General features: G+C 46.6%; 1 protein-coding gene across 1 annotated transcript in view; it reads left to right on the top strand.

Annotated features, from left to right (window-relative positions):
• CNDP1 (carnosine dipeptidase 1) overlaps positions 1–23,797 on the top strand; it is a 36,311-nt gene extending 12,514 nt beyond the window's left edge. The window contains exons 6-12 of the mRNA XM_002757338.7: positions 4,157–4,357; positions 8,082–8,166; positions 13,275–13,435; positions 14,548–14,712; positions 16,795–16,936; positions 20,466–20,613; positions 21,407–23,797. Of these exons, the coding sequence (XP_002757384.4) occupies positions 4,157–4,357; positions 8,082–8,166; positions 13,275–13,435; positions 14,548–14,712; positions 16,795–16,936; positions 20,466–20,613; positions 21,407–21,473 (969 nt within the window). The 3' untranslated portion in view covers positions 21,474–23,797. The remainder of the gene's footprint in view (positions 1–4,156; positions 4,358–8,081; positions 8,167–13,274; positions 13,436–14,547; positions 14,713–16,794; positions 16,937–20,465; positions 20,614–21,406) is intronic.
• Positions 23,798–25,021: the final 1,224 nt, after the last annotated feature.

Consider the following 25,021-nt stretch of genomic DNA (forward strand, 5'->3'; position numbering starts at 1 on the left):
CTGCTTCCATCTCCCCTGTCCTGGGCGCCGCCTCAGCTTTGTCCAAGGCTGCAAGGCTCTGAGGGCTGAGGGGCCACCCCGGCAGCCTGTCCTGCAGAGCAGACCTAGGCTTCTGGGGTGTCTTTTCCTGAGGGTTATTTCATCAGGTGTCAGGTGTTTTGCTCTCAGAAGTTTATTTTCTCCTGAGACATAAGCAGATGGGAGGGGACCTCAGTACTCTGACTCCACTACTGAATCTCACAGAAGACAGGCTCATAAAATCAGCACAGGTCTTGGCAGGGTCCTACTGACCACTGCAGAGGCGCCTTCTCATCCGTGACGCTTGAACCACATACGCACTGAGCTTTCCATGGGGCTTTGGTTTCTCTCTCTGTCTGCCTCTCTCTTTTTTCCTCTCTCCTTTCTTTCTCTCTCCCTCTCTTTCCTCTTCTCTGTCCTTCTCACTCCTTCTAAGGAATAGCAATCTTTATAAGACTGTTGCGATAAAAAGGCCAAAATCTGTTTTACTTTTTAAATTTTGACTCTGAAAATTACATAATCACAAAGGAAACAGAAGAAATACTCCCTGCCCTTGGACAAGTCAGTTCATCTCTGAGCCTCACTTTTCTTATCTGTGAAGTGGGACTGATTGTTTCTACCTCCCAGGCTTGCAGGGATTCAGTGAAGAAACATCTACGTGTGCTAGTACTTGAGGTCCTTCTTCTCTTCCTGCTTTGCCTGCAGAGCTCTTAGAACACATTACCTCCCTGGACTATTTTCTAGGAGGCAGAGTGAGCACCACTATCCATATTTCACAGGTAGAGCATTGAGCTGCCAAGGGGAGGCTTGGCAGACCCAGCAGCTAATGCATGCACCCTGCAATGCTGAGTGCTCTGGGTTTGCATTTTATTAAATGTGACTTGCCAGAAAATTCTTAGGATTTCCAAGTACTTCTCAGCAATTGTTTGCTAGTTCAGTGTTCATACAGAATCCTTGGATATTCAGATTTCAGAACTTCAGATGAGCTCCCTAAGACACACAGAAGCACAAGGGATTTGAACAAATCACTGTCCCCAAATGCTCTTATCCAAATGGATGAACGATTTTCTAATTTCCTCATTTTAATTGCTACATATTATTTTCTGATATATAACCTGTGCTTATGTTGCATTTGTTAATCTGTGGTGAGTCAAGCCCACTTATTGGAACTGATTACAGTGTCGTGCTGTGCCGTTTATCTGCATGTAATCACTTTTAGAGCTCTACATGCATGCTGTGCCCTAGGAAAAGACTTTGACCTCTCAACTTCATGTGGGTCTCAAAGATAGGAAGTTATAAATTATAAAGATACAAGAAGATCAAAACCAAATGGGGAAGAAGCATGTTGTAAAAATTTGAAAGGAGCTATTCCATGCCCTAATATTAACTAGAAAAAAAACTCAAGTTCCATTTTGCTGCAAGATCAAAGCCTTTGAATAAGTTAAAAGGCAGATTGAAATCATAGCTGAAAAATAACAGATACTTGAAGTAAAACTTAGCCTGAGGCTTCACACTCTTTCAAAGGCAAAAGTTCTCCTTTTTCATGCTCAGAATTATGAGGGCAGAAAAGCGATTTGTAATTGCCTAACCTTTCTTGAAAAAGTCCTTTTGGGGAGAAGGAGAAAAATGCCTCCCTATGTAGCCACACAGAGGGTGTATTGAGAATTTGCTTTTCCGTAAATGCTCCTTTCCCCAATTCGTGATCATAGCAATAAATTGGCAGACCATGTTGGAGGGCACACACCGGGCATTGCCTTGAACTCTCTGTCACAATCGTGGTGATGCCATTGCTGAAGCAGAACTGTGGGGAATGCAAATTCATACATTGAATGTGAATAATAATTTCATGTATTTATGTTATATATAAACAAATAGTGTATCTTCAAAGCTGAATGGGCAATGTATTAGTCTGTTTTCACACTGCTGATAAAGACATACCTGAGACTGAGAAGAAAATGAGGTTTAACTGGACTTACAGTTCCTCATGGCTGGAGAGGTCTCAGAATCATGGCAGGAGGAGAAAGGCACTTCTTACATGGTGGCAGCAAGGGAAAATGAGGAAGAAGCAAAAGTGGAAACTCCTCATCAGCCCATCAGATCTTGTGAGACTTGTTCACTGTCACAAGAATAGCATGGGAAAGACTGGTCCCCATGATTCAGTTACCTCCCCCTGGGTCCCTCCTACAACATGTGGGCGATACAGTTGAAGTTGAGATTTGGTGGGAACACAGGCAAACCATATCATTCCACCCCTGATGCCTCCAAATCTCATGTCCTCACATTTTAAAACCAACCGTGCCTTCCCAACAGTCCCCCAAAGTCTTTAACTCATTTCACCATTAACCTGAAAGTCCACAGTCCAAAGTCTCATCTGAGACAAAGTAATTCCCTTCCACCTGTGAGCCTGTAAAATCAAAAGCGAGCTAGCTACTTTCTACATACAATGTGAGTTCAGGTATTGGGTAAATACAGCCATTCCAAATAGGAGAAATTTGTCAGAACAAAGGGGTTACAGAGCCCATGCAAGTCTGAAATCCAGGGGTCAAACTTTAGAGCTCCAAAATGATCTCCCTTGACCCAAGGTCTCACATTCAGGTTACGCTGATGCTAGAGGTGGGTTCCCATGGTCTTGGGCAGCTCTGCTCCTGTGGCTTTGCAAGGTACAGCCTCCCTCCCAGCTGCTTTCATGGGCTGGCATTGAGTGTCTGCAGCTTTTCCAGGCATATGGTTCAAGCTGTCAGTGGATCTACCATTCTGAGGTCTGGAGGACCATGGCCTCTTCTCACAGCTCCAGTAAGCAGCACCCCACTAAGGACTCCATATGGGGGCTCCGATGCCACATTTCCCTTTCTCACTGCCCTAGCAGAGTCTCTCCATGAGGGCCCCTCCCCTGCAGCAAACTTTTGCCTGGGCATCCAGGCATTTCCAAACATCTTCTGAAATCCAGGTGGAGGTTCCCAAACCTTAATCCTTGACTTCTGTGAACCCACAGGCTCAACACCACATGGAAAATGCCAAGGTGTGGGGCTTCCATCCTCTGAAGCTGTACATTGGCTCCTTTCAGCCATAGCTGGAGCAGCTGGGACATAGGGCACAAGTCCCTAGGCTGCATGCAGGACAGGGACCCTGGGCCTGGCCCATGAAACTATTTTTTCCTCCTGGGCCTCTGGGCCTGTGATGGGAGGGGCTGCCATGAAGGTGTCTAACATGGCCTGGAGACTTTTCCTGATGGTCTTGGGGATTAACATTAGGCTCCTTGCTACTTAGGCAAATTTCTGTAGCCAGCCTGAATTTCTCCCCAGAAAATGAGTTTTTCTTTTCTATCTTTTCTATCTGAACATTTATGCTCTGTTTCCCTTTAAAAATCGAATGCCCTTAACTGCACCCAAGTCACCTCTTGAATGCTTTGCTGCTTTGAAACTTTTTCTGCTGGATACCTTAAGTCATCTCTCTCAAGTTCAAAGTTCTACAATCTCTACAGCAGGGGTGAAACATAACAAGAGTCACCTTCACTTTAGTTCCTAACGAGTTCCGCATCTCTATCTGAGGCCACCTCAGCTTGGACCTTATTGTCCTTATTGCTATCAGCATTTTGGGCAAAGACATTCAACAAGTCCCTAGGAAGCTCCAAACTTGCCCACATTTTCGTGCCTTCTGAGCCCTTCAAACTGTTCCAACCTCTGCCTGTTACCCAGTTCTAAAGTCGCTTCCACATTTTTGGGTATCTTTTCACCAATGACCCACTCTACTGGTACCAATTTACTGTATTAGTCCATTTTCATGCTGCTGATAAAGACATACCTGAGGCTGGAAGAAAAAGGGGTTTAATTGGACTTACAGTTCCACAGGCTGGGGAGGACTCAGAATCATGGCGGGAGGCAAAAGGCACTTCTTATGTGGCAGCAGCAAGAAAAAATGAGGAAGAAGTGAACCCCTGAGAAACCCATTAGGTCTCATGAGACATACCATCATGAGAATAGCACAGGAAAGACTGGCCCCCATGATTCATTCACCTCCCCCTGGTCCCTCCCACAACACGTGGGAATTCTGGGAGACAATTCAAGTTGAGATGTGGATGAGGACAGAGCCAAACCACATCAGGCAACGTGTGCAGTTTTTCTCTTCTGTTGTTACTCAGGATCTTCCTGTGAATGTCAAATTCATCATTGAGGGGATGGAAGAGGCCGGCTCTGTTGCCCTGGAGGAACTTATGGAGAAAGAAAAGGACCGATTCTTCTCTGGCGTGGACTGCGTCGTAATTTCAGATAACCTGTGGATCAGCAAAAGGAAGCCAGCCGTCACCTACGGAACGCGGGGGAACAGCTACTTCACCGTGGAGGTATCCACAGACAGCAGTGTGTGGGCGGAGGCCTGTGGGGGTGTGAATGGGAGCGCCAACCCATTCTGGGATCCTGGGGAGGAAGAGAAAGCTTTCCTGAGGACAGAGGCCTTGCCGGGACACACAGCCTTTGGGGAGTGGGGGTGGGTACAGAGGTCTTGGGTTTGGAGAGGTTATGAACCTCCCGACACTTGGAATGGATGTGCCTGTGTGCATCGTTCTGGAGAGGGGATTCACAGGGGTTTGTGACTCACAAAGCAAAGCTTGGAAACTCTGGCTGTGGGATTTGCAGGCAGGTATGGCAGCCTGCAGCGGGGTAAGCAGACTGCCTGATCGATGCGGGGGCAACTGTGCTGTGTCCTGCTCCCAGTGTGGGACCGCTGGCAACAGTGGCAGGAGACCCAAGTGCCATGGTCACGGGGAAGGGGAAGGAGCATTGGTGTTGCCTGAGGCCAGCGTCTGAATCCTGGCTTCTACCAAACCCAGCCTTGTGCAGGTGGCTTCACTTTGAGCCCTGGTTTTCCACCATGAAAGATGACACAATAGCATTTCCAGCCTCCTCCCGGGATGGCTGTGTCATTACTGCAGCCTTCAGTTCATGTGTGACATGCAGTCAGTTTCCTTCTCCCTTTCTCTTTTTCTAGTAATGCAGACAACCTGTGATAGCATGAAAGACTTAGAAAGTCCCTCCCTGGTAAATAGGTGATTGTTTCATCACATCAATCTTTCTTCTCGCATAACAATGTATAGGCTAATAATCCATGCTCCATCCAGTCCCTAGGCAGTTGTGAGACTCATGTCAGCACAGACACGGAAACACACGTGGCCATGCATTTGAAAAACAGTGAGTGTCTTCCGTTTGCCAGATAGGAGGATGCTAAGTCCCAGGGCTATAGGACTGAATGAAATAGGCTCTGCTCTCAGGAAGTCTACTCCGAGTGAGATACAGATACTAAAGACATGTAGGAGTGACAGGGAAAACAGGAAGCAAGGACTGTCCTCTACAACGATCTTTCAAGAAAATGGCTGTGAGAAGTGGGAGAGAGCTGGGACGACCGCCTGAGGAGGCAACAGACAGAAGGAGCAGGTAGAGACCTAGGAGGAGGGGAGGACTTTTGAGAACAAAGGCACTGAGGAGGTGGGAGGGGCGAGCTCCAGACCAAGGTGAAGAAAGTAACCTCTTCTGTGAGGGCCTTGGGTAGGTAGAGAGCTCAAAATCCTGGAGTTTCTTCCCCTTTGTCTTTTTTTTTTTTTTTTTTTTTTATTCTGTTTAGTAGGAAGTGAGTGTGTCTGCAGAGAAGTGATGGCTTGAAGTGATCGCTATGGGACACGGGGAAGAGAAGGGACAGGAGGATGATGAAGGGCCTGGCAGTATTAAGGCCTGGAGTCATCTGTCCATGCAGATTGATGGCTTTCTGAGCATGCTCCGTGGCCAGGGACGGAGAAGGCCCCAGAGGCTGGCCCAGGGCTTGAGGTTACTCCACAAGGTTGCGGTAGAGAAAGTAGGTAGAGCTCATCAAGGTGTTGACCACAGAGGGGCTGACATGACCAACGGTGGTATTCTGGTTGAACAGGGGAAAAAAACAAAAGCAGGAGGCCAATGTGGGACATCTTGGAAGGGTCAAGGGACTGGACGTCTTGATGAGGGCCGAGAACAGGTGGTATAGCAAAGTTACAAGAGAGGAGGAGAGGAGCTGTCATCAGGATGTGACACAGCCAGCTCAACATTTCCAAGTGAGACCGTCCGCACTCCAAAGTAATTTAGCTAGCCTTATTGCCTAGTGAACTGAAAGTCTTACGCTACAGTGACCAAACCAAAGATTGCTCTGGTGGTACACTGAGGATGGAGTGGAACAGAGAAAGACCAGCTGGGCCGGAAGGATGAGTGGGAATGAATGGAAGAATCAACTTCACAAAAGCCCAGCCTGTAGAAATTGGTAATGGATTGGACATGGCGTACATAGGAGAAATCATGCTGGTAGGAAGTAATTGCAGAAGAGGTTGAGTTTGGGTCTAGATCTCCTGAGTTTCAGAAACTAGAAGCATGCTCAAGTGGAATGCACTGCAAGCACCCCAGAGTTTTAGGTCTGATGTTTAGGTTGAAGGTCAGACCTCCAGGGATGCGCATTAATGGCACGGAGGTATTAATAGTATCCCTGCTTCCCTGCATGGTCGGAGATAACCAGGTCCACAGGTGTTTGTGTCTTTCCACAATTTCAGGTTTTACTGATGCTATCTCAGTAATAAAAGCCATGGGCTCCACAGAGTTCCCAAGCAGGCAGTTCTCCTTAGTGCCTCCCATTCTCTCAGGAGTCAGAGCTGCAGGCACACAGGCTCAACTACTCCGCAAGGCAGTCAATACTGCAAAGCATACATCGTGGTATACCTAGCCAACATGTAAATGTTATAGACTAAACATTCCACAACAAACAAAGTAACAGTTACCATGAAGAGAGAAGGAGCTGGGCACAGTGGCTTATGCCTGTAATCCCAGCACTTTGGGAGGCTAAAGGCGGGTGGATCACCTGAGGTCAGGAGTTCAAGACCAGCCTGGCCAAGATGGCAAAACTTCATCTCTACTAAAAAAATTAAAAAAAAAAAAAAAAAAAAAAAAGCTGGGCACAGTGGTGTGTGCTTGTAGTCCCAGCTACTTGGGAAGTCGAGGCAGAAGAATCACTTGAAGCTGGGAGGCAAAGGTTGCAGTGAGCCGAGATTGCATCACTGCACTCCAGCCTGGGTGACAGAGTGAGACTTCTCAAAACAAGAAAACAAAAACAAAAACAAAGAAAAGGGATAGGAAAAGCAGTTAATGACCCAGTCCAGGGAGAGTGATCTAGACAAAAAGAATATCCTGGTCTTGCCCGAGTGGTCCAGTGATCTTGCAAGGAGGGGTCTTTGATCTATGCAGAGCCTTTGGTGGCAGATGCTGGGTGCTTAGCAGAAGTGATAGCAGAACAGTGTCTGTCAAGTTTTGAGTTGCTGACATCCTGGTCATTTTATGACTGTAGAGCCCTCTGATAAGAACCAATAGTGGAAGAATGAGTTTGGTTATATCCTTATCCAGCTGGATGCAGCCTTTATTGATCAGTCTGCAACTAGTCCCCATTGGCAAAGTGCCTCATGAAATGTAAGGTGGAGTCTTTTTCTAAGATGGAGTCACTTATGTCAAGGGTGCTGTATACATAAACGCTATCCTGTGAGCTCTTGAAGCTCGGGTAGAGGAAGGATGAGCCAAGTATTAAGCTTTAGAAGTGGAAGGAAGAAAAGATGTTATTTCAGGAGATATTAATAGAATTGTCCTGCAGGCAAGAAAAGAGGAAAGAGAAGAAAGCTTCTCAGAAACCAAGGGAGGAAAATTTTCCCAGAAAGAGGAGTGATTAACAATATGGGATGAAGCCAAAAGGAAGACAGCTGTGTAAACGTCCATCATTTGGCCAAGGAGCGCCTGGTCGTCTTGGCTAGAATAGAGTTGGTGGAAGAGCTGGGGAATGAGTCAGTTTCAGGGGATTCAGGAGACAGTGGGATTGAAGCAATGGACAGAGGGTATGAACTCCAATCCTTGTGACTGAGAAGCATGGAAGGTGAAGTCAGGTCTGGAGGTCGCCTCTCTGAGTTCTGAGGGACACACCAGATATGTCTTCCACCACGTGAGATGCTTAACCTGGCAGGTTACTAGAGGAACCAAGGCAGGACGCATATCTCTTACCTTTTATCTGCTGTACAGGTGAAATGCAGAGACCAGGATTTTCACTCAGGAACCTTTGGTGGCATCCTTCATGAACCAATGGCTGATCTGGTTGCTCTTCTTGGTAATGCCTCGTTTTGATTCACTTTTTAAGCATCAGGGATCAACTAAAAGACAGTTCTACCTGATTCCATGTGCTTCGCCTTCTTGCTTTCTGAGCCAGCTCTGAACAAGGGTGTAGATGCTGACTGTTTCCTCCCCTGGGCTAACTGTTCCCTCCATTTATAAGTCAGTCTGCATTATTTCTTTTCATGGACTGAAACTCTTCTCAGTTCACCCGTTTTCTTTTATTGGACATTGTGACACATCCAGCCATACTCAAGGACAAGAGGGCAGAGACTCGAAGGATGCAAAAGACTGAGAGGTCACCCTGACTTCCTTACTGCTGCTCCAAGAATGCCGGGCTGGGTGGGGGCGTGGTATTCCCAAGCCAGCTGAACCACAAGTTCAACTTCAGTAGACTTGGCGTGACTTTTTGATTGAAGATAAATCAACAAAGGGATGATCAAAGGGGAAAGGAACTAAGTGACACACCAGGTGAGGCCCTTCAGCCACTTCCTCAAGAGTGTCTCGTTTCTCAGCGTAGACAAGCCCTTCTGCAGACCAGCCTGCGCCTTGAGGAGTGTGGGTTCTGGGTGAGGGTGACCAGGTATGTCCTCACTCTGCCGCAGACCACTTGCATGACCCTGGCAGGTTACTTGAATTCTCTAGTCTTCAGTTTCTCATTTGTAAAGGGGCACAATCGCCTATTTAGCAAGTATTGCTTTGAGGGTGCCAAAAGGTGGTATGTGCAGAACACTTGCCACAGAGGCTGGAACGCAGCGTGTCCAGCAGTGAGTAATGGCCTGCCCTGGCCTGACTCCAGAGATGGTGTCAAACATGACAGCACCACTTGGCTTCATTTTTCAAGGTTGCTGAGTGGCACAGCAATGCTGATGAGTTCCCTGATTGTCCCAATAATGTCCTTGATTTTTTGTGGATTGCTGATGTGTGCAAGAAGCAGTTGTGTGTTTTTCTCAGCGAGGCTGTTTGCCCAGGCTCAATTCACCTGCAGCTGTTCTAGGCAGCAGGGCTGCCCACGGTGGGTTCCCAGGGAAGCTAAGGAAGTTTAAACTCTAGGGGCCTCACTTATAGGAACTCCTTCGACAGTCCTGACTCATCATTTTATGACACTCATCATTTTATATTCATAATCTGGTATTCTTTTTAAAAAAGAGATTCACACGTTACCTGTGCTTTAGACCCTGCAAAACCTTGCTCTGCTCCACCTGGCATGTATAGCTTCCTTATGCAAACTTCACAGCATGGCCAAGGTGGGTGAAGCGCTTGAGCTCAGGAGTTTGGGACCGTCTGTACAAAAACTAGCCAGGCGTGATGGTGCAGACCTGTAGTCCCAAGCTACTTAAGAGGCTGAGGCAGGAGGATCGCTTGAGCCTGGGAAGTGGAGATGGCAGTGAGCTGAGCTAATCGTGCCACTGCATTGCAGCCTGGGCAACAGAATGAGACCCTGTCTCAAAAAAGTGAAAAAAGAAAAGGCAAAAAATGCTTAATAATGTGCCCTTTCTGGGCAGACAAATTGCCAAAAAGCATTTACTCCGTTGGCCTCAGTAGTCTGAGACAGGGTAGAATGGGCCCAGATGGTCCAGGTCTGGGAGGATCTCCTCAAGGTCTTCAGCATCAGTTTTAGTGGTACAGCGTTCTCCTCCTTCAGTCTTCCAAACTGAATCATGAAATTTGTCTACATTTCCACCATCTGTCTATCCAGCCAGCCATCTATTATCTCTCTATCCGTCCATCCATCCATCCATCCATCCGTCCATCCATCCATCTATCCATCTGTCTATCTATCTATCTTCAAGTTTTCCTGAAATATAGCTCTTGGATGATATTTCCCATGCCTGATAATTCAGGCAGAATACAACCAGCCATTTTCCTTTAAAGATTTTAAATGGTTTCCAGAAGAAGTTGGATTGTATGCAACTTACTATTTTGGGGAGTGGAGGTTAATTTTCTGTTTTACCAGAATGAATCTTTTCTTCCCTAGGAAATGCATATGAAATCTTTTGCAGCACATTTTGCTTTTCCCACAAGCATGATTGCTGCATGCATCTTTCTAGATCATGTGGCTTCAGCCAGGCACAGATCCAGGTCAGCCCCACAAGTGCATGGTACTCTGCTAAGGAAGATTCAGCTCAGGCTCATGAACAGAAGTAAAAATGCGGTTTTACTTTCTTTAGTTTTTGATACAAATCAAATAATCATTCCACAGCACAGTGATTTCTGGATTGTGTCCTCTGTGGTTTTCATACGTTTTGTACAAAAACACAAGGACATAGTGTTGAGCTTTGCTGTTTATCAGAGGAGAAGCAGGAATTTTGCTTGCCAACAGGCTGGGTTGTAGTGGAGATGCCCGGACTCCAAGGGTCCCCGATGTCAAGTGATGGTTCTGCTGTGTCCACTCCTGCAGGCTGACAAGCAGCCACACACACTAGCCAGCGTGCGGGGAATCCACGGGCAGCCCTTGCCTTGTGCCAGCTCCTAACCCCTCTGTCTCTGCTGTGATTATGCACGGACAATAAATGCTAGTGAGCACCAGCTCTGGGAAATGCAGATACCACTAGTGGCACAAAGCAAGACCATGTAAGTTCCCTGTCTGAAAAGAGGCTTCCTGTCCAGGGGAGGCAGGAGCCGGTACAAGGATACTTGGGTTTACAAATCGAGCTCTAACCTTCTGTGGTTCCCCTTTGCAGACATTTTCCTACTCTTTTCATTCCTCTAAAAGCCATAAAACAGAAAAGGCCATTGAACCAAAGGCATTTTTTTTTTTTTTGAGATGGAGTCTCGCTCTGTTGCCCAGGCTGGAGTGCAGTGGTACGATCTCGACTCCCTGCAACTTCCGCCTCCTGGATTCAAGCGATTCTCCTGCCTCAGCGTCTTGAGAAGCTGAGACTACAGACACGCACCACCAGGCCCAGCTAGTTTTTGTATTATAGTAGAGACGGGGTTCCACAATGTTGGCCAGGATGGTCTTGATCTCCTGGCCTCGTGATCCACCTCCCTCGGCCTCCCAAAGAGCTGGGATTATAGGCGTGAGTCACCATGCCCGGCTGATCCAAGGGCATTTTTGTAAGTGCCAAATATGCAATGTTATTTAAAATGTTCAAATCCAAGACAGCTGCTGGGCATGCAGGATTCTGTTTCCTGTGGGCAGTTGTCAAAGGCACTGTCTGCCTTCCTTGTGTGCACTAAGACAGCAGTGGTAACTGTGGAAATGAAGTCGTATCATGATTGCAAGAGGAAAATGAACAGCAGGGGAGGGGACAAACCCTTAAGCATAGTATTTTCATTCAAATGCTTTCAATATTAAAGAACTAGGCTACTTGGGAGGCTGAGGCAGGAGAATCGCTTGAACCAGGAGGCAGATTGCAGTGAACTGAGATCGTGCCACTGCACTCCAGCCTGGGCAACAGAGTAAAACTCTGTCTAAAAAAAAAAAAAGAAAGAAAGAAAGAAAGAAAAAGCCATTTCTGCCAAAATCACAGCCTAATTCACTAAGAACATCTGGATCACCACCCCACCACACACAACTGGCAACATCTGACAATACCAGCTGAAATGACTGGGAAAATGTCACTGTTCAGTTTCACAGTTCCAACATGAGCCCCTGGTGCAGGTGGGCACTCTCATGTTGGGGCCTGTCGTCCTCAAATCTTTCTGTCAAAAACATCAAATGTCTTGCCAAGTTATATAAAAATTCTGACCACGAAGATTGTGCCCATCCGTCCTAGGCAACCTCCCAGGCCCACCCGTCGAGCTGTGGTCTCCTTGACTTCCCAGGTTTGCCGTTGACCTCCGCGTTGGCTCCTCCGTGCTCCTGCACAGCCCCTGCCTCTCGTGAGTGCTCCTCCTGCTGTAACTTTCCAGCTGGGTTATGAGCACTTGTGTGTCTTAAGTGCTTTGCAGCTCCATCCTTACCCAGAAGACTGTCAGCAGAAGTTTAGGGACATACGCTCAAGGGAAGACTTCATGACACATTATCAGTGGGGACTCACTGAGTTGCCTTGGAAACATTTTTGTGCCATTTCTATCAGCATACTTCCTGGCTGCATTTTGCCTTTGATAAGCATTTTCTCCAGAGTGTGGCAGCATTTACTGAAACTCAACCTCTGCTGTTTTTATGGATATTTAGTGATGGTTTTGTCCATGTGCGTTGATCCCCGAACTCTTTCATGAAGAACATACTAGCGTGTATAGAGGATTTTCTGATCATGATGGTATCTCATGGAGTAGACCTGGAGGGTACAAGCTTTTAATTGAAAAAGAGTCTTTATTATAATTGTGTGTGTGTGTTTGTGTGTGTAGGGGAAGTTGAGAAGGGATGATGACAGTTTTTGGTTTCTCAGGTATGGATGTATGTGTGTATACATGTACGTGTGTGTGTGTGTTTATATATATATATAAATAATTTTTTTTGAGACATGGTCTCTCTTCATCATCCAGGCTGTAGTGCAGTGATGCGATCATGGCTCACTGCAACCTCAACTTCCTAGGCTCAAGTGATCATCCCACCTCAGCTTCCCGAGTAGCTGGGTCTATAGGCAAGTGCCACCACGCCCCACCAATTTTTGTATTTGTTGTAGAAATGGGGTCTCGCCATGTTGCCCAGGCTGGTCTGGGACTCGGGCTCAAGCGATCCATCTGCTTTGACCTCCCAAAGTGCTGGGAATACAGATGTGAGCCACCACGCCCAGGATGTATTTTAAATGTTTTATAAAGAACACGTATTACTTTTTTTTTTTTTAACTCAGAATAAGATAAAACCAAAACACAAACCGTGTTTATGACATAAAAGTCATAGCTGAGAATGTGAGTGTGATGCAGGTACCTCGCTCTGGCTTCATTTGTGGCAGGCCCAGGTGTTTTCAGCTTCACCTTTGACAAGGTGAACCCTAAGGCAGGGCTGACTCTGGCTGGGTGAGCCTGGTGACCAGCTCCTTTCTCTGATGGTCACTTCTTGGATGGAGTTGCTGCTGACGGCTCTGGCTGTGGGCACCTGAACAGTCATGAGGCCTGCTGCAACCCCAAAGAGCCATCCATGGTCTAGCTCCAGGACCACAACATCGGCACACTCCTCATTTCTGCCTGGCTGTGTTTTCTGTGTGTGTTTGGCAGGTAGCCTGGTAGACCCGTCCGGTCATATCCTGGTCCCTGGAATCTATGATGAAGTGGCTCCTCTTACGGAAGAGGAAGTAAATACATACAAAGCCATCGATCTGGACCTGGAAGAATACCGGAATAGCAGCCAGGTGGCGACGTTTCTGTTCGATACTAAGGTATGGCCACAGGTTGCTGGATGGCCTGGAAGAGGCGTGAGGCTTGTGGATCGCATTTGCCCACCGTCCAGATCATTGTCGGGTGCTAATCTGTGCATCTTAGAACCCAAAGCGGATGTTGATTCCTAGGCAGGTTTTGACTTTCACAGCCACTTCCCTGTGGTCTGGATCAACCAGTCCTTTTTCTCTGGGGTGGCACTGGCTCCTGGCACCTGACCACAAGCAGTTACCCATTTCACAGCCCTGTTTTTCCAAAGCTGTTGATTAACCTAGATCCCATGCCAGCCTTCAGCCAGTTAGCTGGACTTCTTACCTGTTCAAACACTGTGAAGAGTCTCGGATGATGCTGACTCCAAGACCTCTAACTATTCTTCCAGACAAAACCAAAAGCCTTAGGGCCTGATCCACAAGTGAATACATGGTTGCCTCAGCGGACTAAGTTAACACAAAGCCAAAAGCATTCCTTACAGGCAAATGAGAACCGTTTTGCTTTTCTCCTCCTCTTTCTGCGGAGCTTGGTTGCCTGGCAAGGTGTTTGGTGGCCAGGGCTGGTTCCTGGGGAAGGGACCGAAAGGGGAAAGCAAGCTGAAAAGAGCAATAGAGTGAATGACTACGAAGCACGCATCTTCCCGCAGACCAGCGCGAGGATGGCCAGGGAAAGCAGGAAACCTGACCGAAACATCTGTCGAGCTCTTTGACGTCTTCTGAATAAGAAAATGCATCACTACATAAGTTCTTATTATTATAATGAGTGGGGATGGAAATTTGTAATTGAACCCACATTTCTGAAAGGGCCTCTTTATCATGGCCATACCACCCTGACCGTGCCCAGTCTCATTGAAAGGGCCCCTTTGCCATTTGTTAACCGGAAACTGCAGATCTTGGGCAAAGGCGGCACTCTGGAGCAGGGAGCGGCTTGGGTGGGCGAAGACGTCTGAGGACAGCAGAGAGTTTGTCCTGAGGGAAAAGTCCTCCGTGTGTCAGGCGCGACTAAGGTGACAGTTAACATGTCCTGAATGGTGTCTCAGAGGGACGGTGGGGTGGTAACACACACAACCCAGATCCACTGGGTTCTAATTAGACCTCCTTTGGATAATTGTACTTTAATATAGGAGGAGATTCTAATGCACCTCTGGAGGTACCCATCTCTTTCTATTCATGGGATCGAGGGCGCATTTGATGAGCCTGGAGCTAAAACAGTCATACCTGGCCGAGTTATAGGAAAATTTTCAATCCGTCTGGTCCCTCACATGAATGTGTCCGTGGTGGAAAAGCAGGTAACAAACGCTGTCATTCTGTCTAGCAGTGTGGTCTCTGACTCCTACACATCACGGCTTAGGGAGCAGTGAGGCTGCTACTGTTGGAGTATCATTTTTTCCAGTACAAGAGAAGTGGAACAAATGTCAAGAAACCAATATTGTCCAGCGCAGTGGCTTGCACCTGTAATCCCGGCACTTCAAGAGGCCAAGGCCGGAGGATCCCTGGAGCCCAGGAGTTGAAGGCTGCAGTGAGCTGTGATTGCACCACTGCACTCCAGCCTGGGTCACAGAGTGAGACACTATCTCTTAAAAAAACAAACAAAAAGAACTCAAACTTTTTCCTTGAGTATATGCAGTTACAGCAGCCAGACAAATAACCATTTGAAGCTAGAGTGCTAGGAAAATTTGAAAGTTAAATGGTAGATATAAAGCAAGATTGGTTTACACAGCGAGGGAGGATAGAGTAGGGGACTGGCTGTGCTTAGCCAGAAGCAGGGAGTCTCAGGCCTCAGTCATCAGATGTCCATTATGTCTGAAATGAACACTTTGGAAGTTGCCATTTTTTTGTTTGTTTGTTTGAGACAGAGTTACGCTCTTTCACCCAGGCTGGAGTGCAGTGGCCAGATTTTGGCTCACTGCAACCTCTGCCTTCTGGTTTCAAGTGATTCTCCAGCCTCCGCCTCCTGAGTAGCTGGGACTACAGGTGTGCACCACCACACCCAGCTAATTTTTGTATTTTTAGTAGAGGCAGGGTTTCACCATGTTGGCCAGTCTGGTCTTGAACTCCTGACCACGGATCCACCCACCTCAGCCTCACAAAGTGCTGGGATTATAGGCATGAGCCACCTTATCCGGCCTGGAAAGCGTTTTAAGGAAAATGTTTTCTGGAAGAAGTTATGTATCCAAATTACAACCAATTATCAATTTGACTTAAGCTAGTTTAAGAAACTAGACTCTTGAATGAATGAGCTAAAGGAACGCCTCATCCCAACCCTCAGCCCCTCTCCATCCCATTATGCCCTTTATTATCTTGTTAGCACTAATTATATCCTAAAGTAGTCTCTCTTTCTTTCTCCCTGCCTCCTCCCCTCCTTTCTTCCCTCCCTCCTTCCCTGCCTCTCCTGCCTTCTCTCCTCCCTCTCTTCTCCCTTTCCTTTCCCCTTTCCATTCCCCTCCCCTCCCTTCCTCTCCCTTCTTCTCCTTTTTCTTCCCCTCATCTCCCCCTTCCCTCCCCTTCCGTCTTCTGTCTTCTCTCCCATCTCTCCTCTCCTCTTTTCTTTCCTTTCCTTTTCCTTCCCTCCTGTCTCTTCCTCCTACCCTCCTTCCATCCTTTCCTCTCCTCTCCTCTCCCCACTCCCCTCCCCTTCTTTCTCCACTCCCTCCCCCTCCCTTCCCTTTCCTCTTCTCCTTCCCTCCTTCCTCCCTTCCCTTCCTTCTTTTTGGAGGTACTCCCCCTCTTTCTCATGACATATAAACTCCAGGGCAGGGCCTTCCTTGTTTTGTTCACAGCTGTATCTGCAGCACCTAAAACAGTCTCTGGCACATGACAGGTGTTCTATAAATGTGTGCTGAGGGAATTAGTGGAAGAAATTTGAGTATGGACCCGGGAGGGTTTCCACAGTATCAACGAAAAAGGAGCAGGAGGGGAGAGAATGAGGCCGAAATGAGGCTCCTCCACAGTTGAGCCTGGAGTTGCTTCCACTTCTTGGAAATTCCCCAAATGCTTAATGTTACCAAAACATTCAGAGGGTACTGAGGAGTCCAAAAAGAGAACGTTTCAAATGAGAAGTCCTGCTGGTGCTTGGCTTCCTCACTTTCAACAGCGATGCTCCAGCACCTTTGTGTGTGAGACGCTGTGGTTGGAAGGGGGTGGGGGGCCAGGACTGCAGGGTAGAGGATAGAGGGGAGTCCCCCTCTGGGTGCAGCCCAGGGTTTCCTGCTCTCAGCACTGAAGAAGGATCTCACTGTTGCCCTCTGGAAGAGCGAAGGGAAAATCACAACACTTGAATGTGTCAGGTTGGGGCTTCTTGATGGAAGACTATGCTAACTGTATAAGAGAATAACTTGACATTTTGTCTTATTGAAAACATCACCTTTTAGGTGACACAGCATCTTGAGGATGTGTTCTCCAAAAGAAATAGTTCCAACAAGATGGTTGTTTCCATGGCTCTTGGACTACACCCGTGGATCGCAAATATTAACAACACCCAGTATATCGCAGCCAAAAGAGCCATCAGAACAGGTGGGACCTTAAGATCTTCTGACTGGCCAGTCTGCAGTGGGACTCAGGGGTGGTACCCGTGGGACTGTGGGTAAAGCAGACACTTTTAAAACTCAGAAAGGGACTTTCCTTTAATATTGACATACTGTTGAATGCATGGCATGCACAGGGCACACTATACACACCATCTCAAGTAATCCTCCCAATAGCCTTCCCCATCTGACAGAGGAATAAATGAAGGCTTACAGACACCAAGTGTTTTGACAAAAGGCACCCAGCTCACAAGTGGCAAAGCCTATGTTCAAATTTAAGTCTGGAGACCTGAATTTTGGGGAAAATGATAGACTAGAAAATCTTCAACATCCCCAATACAAAACTCATAGAAATGTTGCTAACATGTAAAAATGTCCTTTCAAAACACAGATTAGGCCAGATGTGTGATGGCTCAAGCTTATAATCCCAGCAGTTTGGGAGGCAGAGGTGGGAGGATCACTTGAGTTCAGGAGGTCGAGAACAGCCTGGACAATACGGTGAGATCCCCCCTATCTCTACAAAATATATAAAAATTAGCTGGGTGTGGTAGCACATGCCTGTAGTCCCAGCTACTCGGGAGGCTGAGGCAGGAGGATTGCTTGAGCCCAGGAGGTTGAGGCTGCAGCGAGCTGTGATCACGTTACTACACTCCAGCCTAGGGGACAGAGTGAAAAACGAAAAATGGGAAAACACAGCTTAGCTTGTGTGGCATCAGAGGAAACCCTTTAGGGTTAAAAATGAAGGAGAACCTAAACTCTAGGGGGGTGAATAAGCAGACCCTGGGCCAGCCTGCAGAGATCTGCTCTTCCTGGTCACAGAGAGGCTGGGGCTTTCATGGCCTTGGGCCAGAGTGAGGCAGGAAGTTGAAAACGAGACCCAGTTTATACAGGCAGGGCATCCCCCAAGAGCCACGCCCATCCTGTGTGTGTGTGTGTAAGTGCAACTGTTTTTGCTTGGACGTTGGACAGGCACAAGGTCTCCCATGAGAATTTTTAATCACGGACCCTTGCCCCTGTGGTTCTGGGTCTTTAATGTCTACCTAGTGTGTGGTCCCGATCTCCCTAGTGCTGTGGCGACTGCCTCTGTTGCAAGCACAGCACTGCCCTGGAGGACACAGACCCCAGGCAGGCCAAGGAGATTCCACAGGAGCTTCCTGGAGATGAGCTCGCTGGATAAAATTACAAAACACACAAGAAACCCCATTCCAGTGTGTCTGACCCTAAAGCCAGTGGTCTCTTCACAATGCCACATCACTTTTCCAGAAGGCAGCGCAGCTCTATTTGGAACTTCTTTGGTGGTTCCTGCGTTAAGTCCAGGCACTTGGCCAAGCATGGCGGCTCAAGCCTGTAATCCCAGCACTTTGGGAGGCCGAGGCGGGTGGATCACGAAGTCAACAGATCGAGACCATCCTGGTCAACATGGTGAAACCCCGTCTCTACTAAAAATACAAAAAATTAGCTGGGTATGGTGGTGCGTGCCTGTAATCCCAGCTACTCGGGAGGCTGAGGCAGGAGAATTGCCTGAACCCAGGAGACGGAGGTTGCGGTGAGCCGAGATGGCGCCATTGCACTCCAGCCTGGGTAACAAGAGCAAAACTCCGTCTCAAAAAAAAAAAAGTCCAGGCACTTCACTGTCCTGAGTAGAGCCATGTGTTGGGCTGAGCAGAGGGCGTGTACTTGGGTGCTGGCTGTGGCATCAGGGAGCAGGAACACCCAGTTCCCTTGACTTCTGCACCAGGAGGGGGACCCTGCCAACAACAGCAGAATTGGGGTTCTCCCCAAAGCTGGAGGTTCTGGGTCTCCCCAAAAGCCAGGTGGAAAAGCAGTGGCACGCATTTAGATAGACCTATGGCGTCCTATTACAGATGAGGCCTGAGGCCACATTGGCTAATGGTAGCAAAGCCGGAATGGGAAGCCCAGATCTCCCTGAAGCACTAACTCTCTCACTTGGGGTTATCAATACAAGGGAAACAGACACGGAAAACCAGAGAACAATCCAAGACATGGAGCCATGCCTCTTTACATCAGCATTCCTGCTGCCCCCAATTTAGCAGGTATTTTGCCAGTAAACTTTAGGATTGAAGAAATGTGATGGCAGCTGAAGAGAGGTGTGTTTTGAAATATGAAGGTTGACAACAATAGATGGGTCTGAAGTAGCCTTTCAGGAATGCAAAAGACACCTTCTGGTCTATTTGTGTGCCGCTGGTTCTGCTAACAAGGTACATTGCTTTGATTGACATCCACATCCTGCTCTGCGAATGAAGAAGAGGCGGCATGTTCTTCTAGGTTTCTTGGTTTCATTCTGCATCCCTGCTCCCTCACTGGCAGCATGTCCTCTAAGCTTGAAGGTTCAAGTTCATCTCTTTCTAAAACCTGGGATAGCAGTTAAAACTATTTTATGCGATGCTTTGAAAATTACCAGAAACATTGTGACATTTGAGTGATAGTACAGCTACTGGCCTGTCACCAAAAAAGTCCCACTTCTGTAATATTTAATTCATGAAGAAACAAGAAAGGTAGGCACATTGTCTCATGTCATGCCAAAAATGCATGACCTCTTCCAATCACAAGATAACATCAGACAAACCCAGAATGAGGGATATTTTACACAACTGCTAATTGATCAGCTTCAAGCTGGTCGAGGTCATGAAAGACAAGGAAATACTGAGAAACGGCCCCAACATACAATAAACTAAGAAGCGGTAATAAAAATGCGGTGTGGATTCTGGATCAGATCCTGGAATGGACAGAGGGAAAGACTGGTGAAACTAAAAGTCCGGAGGGCATTGAGTAGCGTTGCACCATCCTCGGTTTCCTTGCTGTGATCACTTTGTGTTAGTTACATAAGATGAGGGAAAGCAGAGTAAGAGATAGATGGGAGCTCTCTCTGTACTACTTTTGCAACTTTTCTAAATTCTAAACTTTTCTAAAATTAGTTTAAAATAAAAATTTTATTTGCAATATTATTTATTTATTTATTTTGAGACAGAATCTCGCTCTGTCACCCAGGCCGGAGTTCAGTGGCAAGATCTCGGCTCACTGCAACCTCCACCTCCCACATTCAAGAGATTCTCCTGCCTTGGCCTCCCAAGTAGCTGCAATTACAGGCATGCGCCACCACACCTGGCTAATTTTTGTATTTTTAGTAAAGATGGGGTTTCACCATGTTGGCCAGGATGGTCTTGAACTCCTGACCCCAAGTGATCTGCCCACCTCAGCCTCCCAAAGTGCCGGGATTATAGGCATGACCCACTATGCCTGACCCTAAAATATTTTCTAAAGTAGGTAATTGTCAAGAAGATATCCACAGTTTTCTTCTTGACTCTAGCATCTGTATTAGAATACAAATTTCATGATATCAAAAGGGTTCCTTACCCTAGGCACCAAATCTAATGGTAAAAAAGAAATATTAACAAGGAAAAAGAGAGAAGATAAAGCTGCGCTGCCCTTGAGGAGCTTACTGGGGGTGGTCGGGTCGTGGCCTTACTTGATCCAGATGCCTTCTTTTCCTGTTTCAGTGTTTGGAACAGACCCAGATATGATCCGGGATGGATCCACCATTCCAATTACCAAAATGTTCCAGGATATCGTCCACAAGAGCGTGGTAATGATTCCACTGGGAGCTGTTGATGATGGAGAACACTCACAGAATGAGAAGATCAACAGGTCAGCTGATGCCTGTGCAATGTGCCTCTGTTTTCTTCCTTCACTGCACACACCCCGGTCTACACGTGGGTGAGCTCCTGTTCAATTTATGCAAGAATGGAAAATCATACAGGCTGGGGGCTTAAGCAACACACACTGATTCCTCACAGTTCTGGAGCCTGGATGCCCGAGATCAGGTGCCAGCCCCTTTGGTTCCTGGGGGGTGCGGGCTCTCTTCTGGCTGTCCCTTTGCTCACATGGTAGGGTTAGGGGGCTCTGGTGTTTCCTTCTCTTTTTATAAGGGCACCAGCCCCATTGGATTAGGACCCCCCTTTTGACCTCATTTAATCTTTATCATCTCCTCTAGCCCTGTTCTCCAAATACAGACACATTGGGTGGTTAGGGCTTCAACATAGGAGTTTGGGGAAACACAAATGTTCAGTGCAAAACAAAAAAGGCTACTTAGGAATGTTTGCTATGTGCACTATTGGCAGGTACTAATATCTCCTAAGCCTCCCAGACTAGCGAGAAACAAGAAAATGTTTGACTGATATCCATGTCATATCAATGATAAGAAATCAAGGAAAATGGACCTTTGGATTTGAGTCTAGGACTGATTCTCATCTTCTTAGTAATAATAATGCAATTTCCACGTGGAACTTAGTGCCTTTCCTACTGGGATCTCAGAAGTATGTTCAATAATTTAGGTGGAATTTATAACATCAAATCTTCCTGTCTAAATGACAGAATGTTTTTCCTCCTTCATTTGAATGGAAATTTTAACAAAATTTCTTTTTGTTTTTCCTCTTCTTAGGTGGAACTACATAGAGGGAACCAAACTATTTGCTGCCTTTTTCTTTGAGATGGCCCAGCTGCATTAATCACAAGAACCTTCTCGCTTGATCTGATCCACTGACAGATTCGCCTCCCCCACATCCCTAGACAGGGACAGGGTCTAAACATCCAGAGAATTTGGGTCTGCTAGAGTACATTTTCCCTTCCATTTAAAATGTCTTGGGGATATTGGATCAATAATAACATATTTCAAAGGCACAGATGTTGGAAATGGTTTAAGGTCCCCCATTGCACACCTTCCTCAAATCACAGCGGTCTGCAGCAACTTGATTTCCCCAAGTCCTGTCCGATGGCCCAGGACTGGATTCTTTCTAACCTTTTAGCATGTCTCCGACCTTGCAATCTGATTGGCATAATCACTCCGGTTTGCTTTCTAGGTCCTCAAGTGCTTGTGACACATAATATTCCATCCAATGATCCCCCTTTGCTTTACCGCTCTTTCCTTTCATCTTATTAATAAAAATGTTGGTCTCCACCACTGACTACAGTGATTTCCCCATGGATTCATTTTCAGAGGAGTTCCTAAATCATGGTACTATATTAACCTCTTCCTCCCCTTCATTAATTTTTTCCCACTTCTTGAAAAGTTCTGAAGCCGAAATGATCAGTGTTCATACCTGTATGCCATTTGGGAATCCTTGTGCAAAGATTTTTTTTTTTTTTCCTTATTCCAAGCTTCTTTACTTTTCCTGAGATTGATGTCACCTTGCGGCCCCTCTGCCTCCCATTCCTTCTTCTTGTCCCATCAGAAAAGGCCCACTCTCTAGTCAACATCTGTGCATGTGCTGCACCATGGCAGAATTAATCCTGATAGAATTTATCTCACCCCATGGAAATTTGACTCAATGACAACATCTAAATTGCGCAAAGCTTTTAATAGCATCAGCCTTAGATAGAGAACTAATCAACCCTGACATCAGTAACACATGCTAAATTTAATGCCGTCAGCGAATGCTGCGTTCATTAATCATTTTAGTTAACCGTCTTGTTTGGCTTGATTGGATTTGATGGTGTAAACAACAAAAAAATGTCATTTTTCTACAATTGAGTGTCTGTAAACAAATCAATTCAATCTTTATGAATTTATTATTTAAATCACATTACTGGAGAATAATTTGGGGACTTATTAAAATTTTTTTCTAGGATGACTACAAATGAAAACAAAGCAGAAGACATTTGCATTCAACTTTTCCATCACTCTGTTGGAACTCGAGATACCAGTTTAAAAGCGTGCTGTACCACCTTTAAAATGACTGGAGCAGGCAGTCAGTGATTTACTCTACCCTGACTCTGCTCACAGAAGAGGGCCCAACTCAGGGCTCAACCTAGCCGTGGGCTTTTGTGAAGGATTCCGGTTGGTGTTTGCTTTGGAAGAAGGAGACTTCCAGCCATCACATCTCTAATCCTACAGAATATCAAGTCCTTGTTGCAGAGTGTCGGCAGGTGTTGGGTATTTTGTGCTATTGAGCACAGTTTGTGCTCATCTCATGATGCAGGATTTCATGGTGTTCCTCGACTCTGTTGAACCTACCTGATGTATTTGGCATTGTACCCAAGGACTAACAGTGCAAAAGGGTTAGAGTCTTCATGTTAGTCCATTAACCAAAGTTTATTATAAAAGACACTGTAAGCATTTCTGACTAATGTACCATCAGATTTAAGATGTCACCAAACACCACGGTGTATTCACTGACCTTCATTCCTGCTGAATCTTCCTGAGGCCAGCAGTGTCTCAGTTAATTATTCTGTTGCCCCCAGGAGAGAAGGGGAGGAGGGTGAATAGTTACAGAGGCTGCAGAATCCAGGACATTCCAACCCGGGATTGCCGGAGTTGGAATATCCACGTTTTTCTGTCACCCAGGGTCAGGATGGGTCTCCACAGCTGTCCCTCCAGGTTTTCCACCCAATTCTGAGCCCTGTGGTGACCCAGACACTACCCTAATGTAGGAGTCAGAAAGGGGTATCTTCCAAGCTCCTCATACTCAGTTGTTAATTATTTAGACTCATTAACCAGTTGTACAGAGGCAAAAAACTTAAGGGAGAGAGAAATTGAAATATTTGGGTTTTTTTTTTTTAACACTTTAATGATGAAATATATGCACATGGACAAAAACAATCACCCAGTAGAGTTGGGGGTACTGTGACATGCCCATTGGGGGGACTTTATCGTATTGGAGGAGGGCAATGTATTTGCTTGTTAGTAGACATAGCGTATTAAAATGTAGCTCTTGTGATGAGGTTTAGGGGTTAGGGATATCGTTTGGGTTTGGTAGATGCTCTTATGGAAAACAATGAGGGCTGGGTATGTTTCTGGCTTTAAGTTGTATTAATAAAAATAAAATGTACTGGCCGGAAAGTTTGGTGATCGTGCAGGACAGCGTGAGAGCCTTGGTCAGCAACACTGCTCCTTTGCACTTGCTGCTGGGAGAATGGAGTGAGCCAGGGCTCCCCCTAGGGCTTGTTCCCGGCTGCTTCTCACTGTCATACTCATGCTGGGGACTCCGTGGCCTCTGTACTCACCAGAGGCCTGTGACTCCCATCCCAGTCCCTTCTTCCGAGAACCCGGCCCACTGACCTTCCTGCCCATTTCATATCTGAAATGCTACTCATCTACTACAAAAACTTCCATTCATTCCCCTAGCCTGGTTCCCCTCTGGTGCTCCCTACCTTGGTAAGTGGACCATTGGCTAGCTGATAGCAGAGCCCTGCCTTGTTTTCCACACTTCCTTCTCTTTTCAATCCAATTCAATATCAAGGCCCATCCAGCCCATTTCTCAAAAGCCACCACTTCCTCCTAGTTCCACTGTCACCTCGCATAGCTCATAAGCCAACACCTCTAAGTTTTGCTGAGTTATTGCTAATTCTCTAACCAGCCTCTGCTTACACGGCAGCCCCTCTAACTGTATGTGCGACGCTGCAGCCGGCTTGTCCCTCCCAACCTGTTTAAAGCTCTAGACTGGCAACTCAGTCTTAGGATGAAGTCAGACATCCCAGGAAGGTCTACAAGTCCTGCACAACCTGCTCTCTGCTTACTCTTCTGGCTTGCTCTGCCCTCACTAGATACACCCTGATAACCCCATCCTTCTAATCCTCCCAGCTTCACAAATATCCAAGAGCTTCCCTGCCTCAGAGCCTTCTCAGATTTTCTCCCTCCTCTAGCAACACCCTTACAACTCCCTTGGCCTCACTAAAACCCCTCCCACCTGTCCTCATTATTCTTCAAATCTCAGCTTAGTTGTAATTTTTCAGGGAAGCCTTTTCCGATTCCCCATGAGTAAGTGAGGTGTCCCTATTATCTACCATAGTCTCCATAGTTCCTTTGTAGCATTTATTATCATTGTCCCTAAATACATAGTCATGCACGCATACTGACAATTTGGCTAACAGTAGGGACAGTGGTCCCATAAGATTGCAATACCGTATCGTAACTGTGCCTTTTCTGTGTTTACATGCGTAGATACTACTGTGTTGCAACTGCCTACAGTATTCAGCACAGTAACGCAGTGCACAGGTTTGTAGCCTAGGAGCAAAAGGCCACACCTAGGCTGTATGGTGAGGCTTTTTAGGGTACACT

Source organism: Callithrix jacchus, chromosome 13 (genome assembly GCF_049354715.1).
Source record: "Callithrix jacchus isolate 240 chromosome 13, calJac240_pri, whole genome shotgun sequence".
NCBI classification, from domain to species: Eukaryota; Metazoa; Chordata; class Mammalia; order Primates; family Cebidae; genus Callithrix; species Callithrix jacchus.